The sequence below is a fragment of the Oenanthe melanoleuca genome, chromosome 1A, assembly GCF_029582105.1.
Source record: "Oenanthe melanoleuca isolate GR-GAL-2019-014 chromosome 1A, OMel1.0, whole genome shotgun sequence".
Classification (NCBI taxonomy): domain Eukaryota; kingdom Metazoa; phylum Chordata; class Aves; order Passeriformes; family Muscicapidae; genus Oenanthe; species Oenanthe melanoleuca.
The window spans coordinates 23,316,122-23,326,165 of NC_079334.1; the positions used below are offsets into that span (position 1 = coordinate 23,316,122).

The 10,044-nt window shown below is 40.4% G+C and overlaps 1 protein-coding gene across 1 annotated transcript in view; it reads right to left on the bottom strand.

Moving 5' to 3' along the window:
• ST13 (ST13 Hsp70 interacting protein) overlaps positions 1–10,032 on the bottom strand; it is a 21,791-nt gene extending 11,759 nt beyond the window's left edge. The window contains exons 1-7 of the mRNA XM_056481811.1: positions 9,600–10,032; positions 4,939–4,996; positions 3,677–3,746; positions 3,502–3,572; positions 2,930–2,996; positions 2,267–2,351; positions 712–822 (exon numbers count right to left, since the gene is read on the bottom strand). Of these exons, the coding sequence (XP_056337786.1) occupies positions 712–822; positions 2,267–2,351; positions 2,930–2,996; positions 3,502–3,572; positions 3,677–3,746; positions 4,939–4,996; positions 9,600–9,907 (770 nt within the window). The 5' untranslated portion in view covers positions 9,908–10,032. The remainder of the gene's footprint in view (positions 1–711; positions 823–2,266; positions 2,352–2,929; positions 2,997–3,501; positions 3,573–3,676; positions 3,747–4,938; positions 4,997–9,599) is intronic.
• Positions 10,033–10,044: the final 12 nt, after the last annotated feature.

Genomic DNA, 10,044 nt, shown 5'->3' on the forward strand with positions numbered 1-10,044 from the left:
TTAGGCTTTACACTGCAAATTAAAACTGCAGACACTAACAAACTAGTCTCTAAACACTGTCTAAAATGCTTTTTTTTAAAGTTATAGTCGCATTTACTTATTCCACTTTTATATAGGCCATAAGAATTGTCAGCTTTTTTCTGGATTTACTGAAAAGTTGAACTATAGTTGACAGGACACCTAACACCATTTTAAATAATTACATTGTTTGCTTAATAACATTTCTCAATTGCAACAAATGGTTCCCTAATAACCAAGCATTTAAATTTACTACGTAAAAGAGCTCCAGGGTCTAAGGAAAAAGGACAGCAGAGAAATGTTCAATTATAGGTCAGTAAAGAAAACCCAACAAACTATGGGAAAACAAAAGACCTCCAAACAAATAAAACAAGCAGTCCTAGATCTCATTATCTTTACCAAATGATTAGAAAATGTTATTCAGAAAAACAGTAAGCCACTAGAAGATGAGAGAGAGAGGAAGAGTGAGGGGAGAGACAGTACCAGGAGGACTACTCATAAATTGCCATCAATAAATCACCACCACCCTTTCTATTCTCTAAGTCATATACTCAGCAGAATGGTTTCTTGGCTCACAGCTATTGCCCTCAGGTACAATACAAACAGTTCAAAGGTGCAGAGAAGGAGAGAATGTATGAACAAAACTATTCCCTTTAAGTAAAGATAATATCAAGTGCAGGTGCAGTTCATTACCTATGTGCTTTCCCCCTCCATTTATAGGTCTGCGCCGAGTCAGGATTAATCTTGATGGCTCTGTCACAATCTCTAATGGCAGCATTTGGCTTCTGTAGCTTCACAAAAACACTGTGGGAACAAGAACATTTATCATACACATTGAAATACCAAGTTACTAACTTAAGCTGGAAATAATTTTGCATGACTAACAGGCAAGCTAGTGATATAATCCATTTGAAGAGCTGAGTTCAAAAATATTTCATAGTAACATAGATAACAAAGTTGCTAAAATTTGGTCTCACCATCCAAGCACTGTAGGTGAGTCATGAGCAAGAACTGAAAGCATTCATTGTTCAGACTCAAGCCTTGCCAGTAAGAATAACTTCAGTGCAGACAAAGAGAAGACACATAAATGCAAAGGACAGTTCAGCCCCATGGTGCTTGGGGTCTATGGCCAATGGCAACTAGCAATTTGAACAAAACAACAATAATATTCTGCATGCCATATTGCACAGTCTTTAACACGGTAACACAAAGAAAGTGTGAGGAGTTACACAGGCTACAAGGATCAACAGCTAGAGTCATGATGAAAATGAGGTAGATGAGTCATCAAAATCAAAAGCAGCAAAACAAACACAAAGAAGGCCCAATTCCTTGTCAGTTAAATGGAAAAATGGAAAATTTTACAACACACAAGCATATCAGACTAACTAGTAGAGTGGTACTTTAGGAGTTTCAAGTAATTAAAATCAAAAATCTCTTAAGGAAACACTAAAAAAAATATTCCTGAATTGACAAAAGTATTCAGTATTCAACACATTCCATGTCAGAACTTCTACATCTACATTTAATTCTACACCTCTCAAACATGTGTTTGAAAACAGTTTATCAACAATGCCTCTAAGTAACTTCACTATTAAGGCCTATTGGTCATAATAAGGCTGGGTGGTCACAGCCTCAGGCAAGAACTTATGTGTCAACCTTTGCACAGAGACCTGGGGGCCAGCCAGGTGACTGGACCCTCAGACACAGCAGGAGCCCATGACCCCAGACTTTCCCAAGCACAGATTGTGACGGTATTAAAGCCCAAGCCTTCCCTTTGTTTGGAATTCCTCCTCAGAGGCACCAGCTCAAGCTGTTATTTTGTTATTGCACCATGATTAAATTATTTTAAGATGTCTTAGAGTCTGCTGTGGGAAACCCAGGGTCAAGACAGCAAAGAAACCTGATCTGACTTGTGTGAGTGTGGGGGATGTAGCTGCAAAAGCACTTCAGTCCCAACTCAGGTAATGCAAGTATGACTGCCAGGGTGCCCTCTGGAAGGTCAGTCAGGAAAGTATCCTTAATGTTACCACAATGCATTTTGGAACACCATTCTCTATTATCAAAATTCTTTATATGGCTGCTACAGCAAATCTGGTGAGTCAAATAAAAGGGAAACTGCAGGAAATGAACATTTCCCTTTCCCTTCTGCAGTTTAAGTTTACACAGATCCTCAAGCTGCTTTATATTTAGTTTCCCTAAGGAAAAGAACAGAACAGGCAGAAACATTAATGACTAGTTTATGACTCACCTTGCCCTCTTGGCATACAAGATGGCCAAACACGGATTCAGTTTGATAGCATCTGTGAACAAGTCAACAGCCTTCTGAAGGTCCCCTAAATATAAGTACAAATGAAGTTTCAATCATTATGTGATGAATTTACAAATGAATTCCCAAAACTGCCTTACATAATGTTAGGTGCCTAGACACTTCTTAGATAGAACATCATGAACAAAAGAAATCACTTTCTCCCTCTCACTATATTACTAAAGTACAAACTCCAAAATTAATGCTTGAGGAGAAGAGATACTTTTCCCAATTAAATTTGTGTATTTAACTTTGAATGCAATCAAACAGAATGTCACATCTTTACTCTAGACCTTTTCACTGCATTAGGACAAACCACTAGAGACACTAATCATAATATGGAGGTAATTACTAAAATGACCAATTTGTAATTAAGATGCTGCAGTACCTCATTCCCCCCTCCCACCTTTTCTTAAACTATGGCTACATTGGAGAAACAGTACTTGAAGAAGCTTTGATGTTCTAGATAGTTTTGGGTATCCAACAAGAAGTATGTTTTCTCCTCCTCTAAAGCATTCAAAATTGTCCAAGATATTCGCCTTCTTTTTTGTAATAGGAGGACCAAAACTAATGTCTTAGAATAAGTATTAAAATACAATTTATCACCTTCACTGAGAGCATTTATTGCTTCAATCTTCTTTTCATTAGCTTGATCTGCCATCTCTTCAGTTACCTAACAAAATAAAATGAAAAACACACACAAACCCCAAAAGCTGTAGAGTCCAGGCTGGAATTACCACACTAAGACATCACCAAAGGAGAAAGTGCTTCAGTTGTCCAATTCCAGAGTGCTAATTTTAATTTGCATTGTAATCATAGTTAAAAAAAAACTCACAAAACCTTTGCTAAGACATTAGTAAACACTATTTTTAGCTATAAAACACTTGAAATCTAAGTTGAGTAAAGGTAGAATTCTACCTATCTAGTTTGCATGGGTGTTTTGATAAACTTCTTTGGCATTTTCTGACCTGATCCTTCCCATGGAACTGCTTGATTGACTCTAACCTTGAATAAGAAAAGAATGTGATTTTAAGCCAGCAACTGTTCTGTTTAGAAGAAAAATAGCCAAAACAACAGCTGGCTACCTAGATAATATTCATCCTCCCTCAGCTGCTATCCTTGATTACACTCAAACTCTCCTATCTTTCATACTGCCACACTGGAAATATTTTGCTTACCTCCACATTTTCATCTCCCATTTCTTGAGGGTCATCGCTGTCTGGTTCAATCACTCCCTCATTATCAATTTCTGGGGGAAAAACAAAAAGCAAGACTAAGCTCCATCTACAGAGGCAGGACTTTCAGAATCATTTTCACATTGGCAAAAGGCAATCAAGTCACTATTTTCCCCACCTAAGTCGCTCTCTTCACTTTCTGGTTCAGGTGATTTAACCGGCTCCTCTGGGTGCTCCTCTGCTTTGTCCTGAGAGAGAAAAGTATTCGTAAGCACACATTCTTTCTGACCAATGCTCTATTTCCATTCTCATAAATAACAATGTATTAGAAAAATCAGATTGCTATACAGCTGAACAATTTTATTTTTAAGATATTAATCACCTTTCCCCTCCTCTCAGATTAAGCCTATCATGTATGCAAATATTTCAGAGCCCAAATCTGGACTCATGAACTTCTATTATCGATAAAGCTGGTCCTTCAAATTTTGTAATTCAGTAACCAAAACCAAATAATCCAAATAATATCTAATTCAGACCTAGTTTTGCAGTGATTACTAACCAACCCTTCCAATCTTCCTGCTTTCCCTCACATTCTCTGGATCAAAAATTCTATCAATTTAATACCATTAAACTAAGGTCCTTTAGCAGGGAACAATAAGCTGATGACAGTGATTTAAATATTGTTTTCATTTGCCAAGGTCTGGGATTGTTGCCACTTCTACATACTTAGAATATTTTTTACAAAAATTTGAAATGTTTTCTTACCAACTTTTAACTAAATTTCATCTGAATCCCATAACTTAGCACATCCTGTCTATCATCACAGATACAAGCTGCTTGTCTTCATACTTAGTGTCACAGACCATATTCAGTACATACTCACAAACCCTCCATATTGTTCTAAACAGCTAGCAATTCCAGCATCCACTGTCTTGTTAAAAATTTTAAAATTCTAAAATAATTTCAAACTTGAAAAAATCCTGATATAATCTACAAGGCAAATTTATTTTCTCCCTTAAAATAAATCAACAAAAGCCAGCATCTTCCACTGCCTTAAAATTCTGATAGACCAACTGATCACTTCATTACTTATCATGCTCATTAATATTTCTCATGAAAATATTATCATTTAATCCACTAATGACTAGAGAAATGGTTTATAAACAGACAAGAGAAAACAAAAAAAAAACAGAAATCAAGACTCTGTACGGAATTTGCATTGCAGAGAACATCAGGCATTCAGGATTAGGGAAATGGAGCATGATAACACTTGAACTAGGAAGCCATCTGTAATAAGTCATCTAACAGCACACAATGAGCAAGCTTCAGACTGAACTCTCACATTCACCCCCCAGTGAAAACTGACAACAAATTTTCCCCTTCTGCTGCTCAGTAATTTTGCCAGCATCAATTTTCAGTGATAAATTCTTCACATCTCACCTTACTTGTCTCCTGTGTGGAGGCATTGGCTGGAGCAGGTGGTATTGTGCCTCCCATACTTTTCAGCGAAACAGAGAAAAGACAAAACAAAACAGTAAGATTATCAAAATAGTGGCATGTATTTTATTGATTCAAATCCTGATAATCTCAGCTTTTTGTTGTAATACAAAACATGATGATCCATTTCACTGTCAAAGCAGCAACTAGAGTACACAACCCCCACAATTTTCTCAGTGTAGTGCAATGCACCCTGTCTGTTGTACAACTCCATTGAGACTTGTACTCACTTGCATCACCCTTCACCCACCCACCTTTTCTCACAAGGAAAGCTGCCTCTTGGCTCAAATGGATTTTCTCCTTTAAATGTAACTTTTGTTTGAATCAAAACTAGATAGCATGAATTATAAATATTTCTAAAATTAGATTTTTTTTTTTTTTAACAAAGGTCAAACAATTAAAGAGAACACCCTAAAATGCCTATGCAATTAAAAAAACCTGCTGTCTAGGGAAAAAAAAAAAAAACTCTCTTATATATTGCAATATTCCTGCCTCTCCTTTGCCACAATTAAGGAGGAGTCTTGGTGGAGACAGCATTCTGTCAATATAGGATAAACTTCCACATGCTATTGACTTTGATCAGCAGCCAGGAATAAGCAGAGGCTGAATTCTCCAGCAGTTAGACAGAAAATCTAATCATACCTATGGCAGCAAGCCACAAGGAACACCATTCCCAGACATCCCGTGCCCCACATTTTTACCCACTGATGGTTTTCAATAAAAATGTTTCCATGAACTCAACAACCAACTCCTTGGGCCCTACACAACTAGTTAGATGGGATGCAGGGGAGAGGAGAATGAGGTGGGTAAACAGGGCTGGGCAGGAGGAATTGGAAGGGTGTAGGACTATCTGCTTTCAGGAACTAGTGCAACATAAAACTGTATCCCAAGGATGAGAAGTTATAACTTCTTAAGTAAAGCTACTGCAGTCCATTCTCCTCTCTTTCCCCCCTCCTGTCAGCAGCACCTCAGAGGCAGACCTCAAGCTGGCTGAAAACAAACCCAAATGAGACAGAAGAGGACAGGGATGGGGATGAATTGGGGGAGAAAGGGTAGAAGGAGTTGACAGGTCCTGGCACAAGGCTCTGCAGCAAAAGGCAAGCAAACAGCACAAAACTACCTTATCATTTAGAAGGAGAAACTGCCAAAAAAATCCCAAAACCAATCAACCAAACCCCAACAAGTGACAAACCCCAGCGTGTTCTGAAGCTATTGCAACAATCTCTATGTGTCCCTGGGATGTTGACATTACTTAATCAATGTTATACTTCAAGGACTCAACAACTGCAGTCTGAGAAATCATTATCCAGCCAGGCAGAAAACACAAAACACGGACTAACTGTTCCTCTTAAATTTTTGTCCTCGTAGGCTGACAATAGAACACATAACTCTATTAGTCTCTAAAAACCAAGGAGAGGCCTACAGGGACCACCTAGTGAAGCCTTGGAACTTTTCTTCTGCATAAAGAAAACTACAAATTATAAAGCATTTTAACAGAGCTAATAGATAATATAAATGGTATTAGCTGGTTTTAAATCTTATATCACCTCAAGACTGAAACAACTTAGTTTCAACTCTATTCTCTTCATATTCCTCCAACACTATTCAAGTTCAGTTCAGTTTGGACATGTTTACTAATATACATGCATGTTTTATAATATGCTATTTCATTAACTGCCTAGGGTAAACAGGTTCACTCACAGTACTTGAAAGTATTTTTGCAATGCTGGCTATCTCTATTTAAACTACAGTTATAATCCCAGAATAACTCGAAGGCAAGTTTATCCAAAATCTCTTAACTTGATAACAACGTTTTAATACACAGCAGGGATATACGAAAAGTTTGCAAGGTATTAAACCTCAGCAGTATATGGAAACACAAGACACTCTAGTAGGGAAAGGCAGGTACTGAGCTGTAGAAAAAGCACAGACACACACAAAACACACAAATAGATTAAAGTGTGTGATGCCAGCAACAACTCTGAGTTCTCAGGACTCCACTGCAACAGTGACTGCACATTTCCACTCACCAAGGCCATGAAAAGTGTCACATTTATGACTCATTGGAAGAACTCCAAATGTGACTTCTGCAACCATTTTTATTATTGACAACAAAATTCTCTTTAGAGAGAAATTGGATTACCGTGAATTCAAAAGGGTAAAAACCTATTTGAACAAAACAACAAAAAAAAAAATGCAGAAAGCCTTATGAATCAATTAGAGATTCTGTATTTTTAAGGACTGCTATTGTTTCTTTGTTCAATTGCAGGGTTTTGAAACATGGTTCCTTTAATGACTCATTTCACAATAATTCAAGTAAAACATTTGTATTTTTATGCAATTATGAAAAAATGGGCTTGATAAAAGGAATGTCAAAACACTTCCCAAGCACACTCACACACTACCCTATGCTTTCTCTGCAAAGAGCATCAACACAGAAATTAAATACAACAGCTAGGCAGAGTAAGGGTTAGAAAACAAGTGCATGAAAACAGGTAAGACTTCAGGTTACTGATGCAACATTAACAGCTAATCAGAAATAAAGCATCCCATTCTGGCTTCAGGAGTAGTTAGCATAATTTAAATTAGAATCACTAGGGTTTAAGGAAAAAATAAATCAAAGCAATTAGCAGAATTTTAGTTGAAAAAATAAATGATGGATTTTAGTATAATTTAGTCATTATTCTAATCACTTATAACACTACCTAGGTAAATAAACCTATGTCTTTCAGATTAAGACAGGCAAGCCAGACAGAGATATAAGAGTTATGGAGTTTATTTCCACCTGAAGGCAGGCCATGCTGTCTGAAGCAGTTTCCAAAGAATGATCAGGCCCTATAATGCACTTAACAGTTCTACTGCACACAGCACTATTATGTAAAGGCAGAAGGAAACCCACCAGAATTCCAGACTATTTTGCATGGTAAGCAATTTGGGTACCACTACCATCACCTAAGTGTATTACTTAGGCAAATATGTGAAGAAAACCAGAAAACTTGAGAGAGTTGTTGGAATTTCTGTTCTGAAGTATTTTTTAACTTTCGAGATAGAGACATTCAGTGAAGATTTTATTTGTAAAAAACATTCTGTGGTGCTAAACAGCTAAACATAATAACTGTATTTAGAAGACAAGCATCAAATACAAATTCTAAAAACTAATCTGGAAATTAAAGCCCTTCCCATTAACATGGAGAAAGTCAGGTGGTCATCTTTCCATTCCCTAACACTTTCCTTGGCAAAAAGAAGTCAGTGTTCTTCCTCTCCCTCTTAAACAGTCTGTCCACACCTTCAGATTTATGCAACAGAAGTACTAGGAGAAGCCTAGGGTAAGGCACTGAACAAGCAAAAGGAATAAACACGTGCAGTAGGATGAGACAGACATCGATCTGCTTCCTAGGCAGAGGTTCAGCTACTGTCACTACTGCAAAGCCAAGTTCAGTTAAATATCAGTGGTTTTAGAACCACATTATTATTGAGATACATAAAAAACTTAAATATCACAGTAAAAGAGCACGAATAAACACTTCATTGTAGCCATTTTCATTTTAAGACATATTTTTAAATATTGGTGTTTACTACTCTACATTCATGTACATGTATATATACATCTATATTCACAAAACTCTGCTGATTAACACAATCTTCTAGAACAAATCCTAGTTTGTCACTAGATAAGAATCTTTTAAATTCTCTTTTCTTAACATGTGCACCTGAATGTATGCCCCTTACTTCTCAAGAGATCTTTAGCACAGCAGCCATGAAAGCCAAGCAGAGGCACCGTAGCAGAACACAGGGGGTCTGTGGGCTCTCTGCCAGCAGAGAACCCCAAAAGAAATCCCAACCCTTGCAGACTCGTGCTTCTGGGCGCTCAGGGTGGAACCCAAAGAAAATTTTGATCTGAGAAGCATCTGTTACGGCAGGCCCTGCTGACACAGAATACGTGCAGAGTAAACAGCAGGTACCTAAATGGCTCACAGGGAGTGGAGAATGCGACTGCCTTTGAGACATTAAACTTCAAAGAGCAAAACACGTTTTGGACAGGAACTGTAGCTGCCAGGTGTTTGGTGCTTTTGGGCACCAGGATATAAACCAACGTCACTCATCTCCCCGAAAACTCGGCTCCTTCTTAAAACAGGCTAGCCAACTCTGCTGCGTAATGCGAGAATTAGCCCAGTAAGTATTACTCTGAGGCTTTCCAGGCTGGAAAGCTGAGCCACTGAGATGGCCACGGGGCAGTCTTTTTGCAACGGGAATAGCCAGCGTTAACGAAACAACTGAAAAAATTAACAACTCTTCTTAACGCGCCGGGAGCAATCCTGGCGGGAAGAGGAGCGGAGGGCGGGAAGAAAAAAAGGGGAAGAGGGCGGGAAGAAAAGGAGGGGAGAGGGCAGGAAGGCCGCAGCGCGGACCGGACCGGACCGAACCGGACCGGACCGAACGGGACCGGCGGGGGCGACACCACGCGCCCCCCCCAGCCACGCGGCGCGCCCGCGCGCCGGCACGCGCGGAGGGGACACGCCCCCCTCCCCTCACCGCGTCCTGCGCCAGACCAAATCTCCCCCCCCGCCCCTCACGGCCGCCTCCTTCCGCGGCTCGGGACCGACCTCTCCACCCACTCGCGGAGGAAGGCGAGCTCCGGGGTGTGCAGCAGGCCCGGGTTCTGCTTGCACAGCCGGACGAAGGCCCGCAGTTCACTCAGCTTGCGGGAGTCCATGGCGGCACGGCGACGGCCCAGGCGCGCTCGTTCCCCCGCCCACCCGCCGCGGAACCTTCCAGCCCGCCCCGCCCGCCAGAGGCCCCGCCCACAGCCGCTGACTCCGCCCATGCCAGGCGGTGTCCCGCCCAGCAGCGCCATTGACGCTCCCACAAACTCCGCGCGGCGCTGTGGAACTTTCCATCCCGCCCCGCCCATCCCATTCCGAAGCGCCGACTCCTCCCACGCCAGTCGTGGCGGGGAAAACGTTCTAGAAGCGGCAGCGGCGGCCTGGCAGCTGCGCTCCGCCCCGCTGCTCCCGCCACTATTCCCGCCGTGGCGCGGGCTCCCCCCGC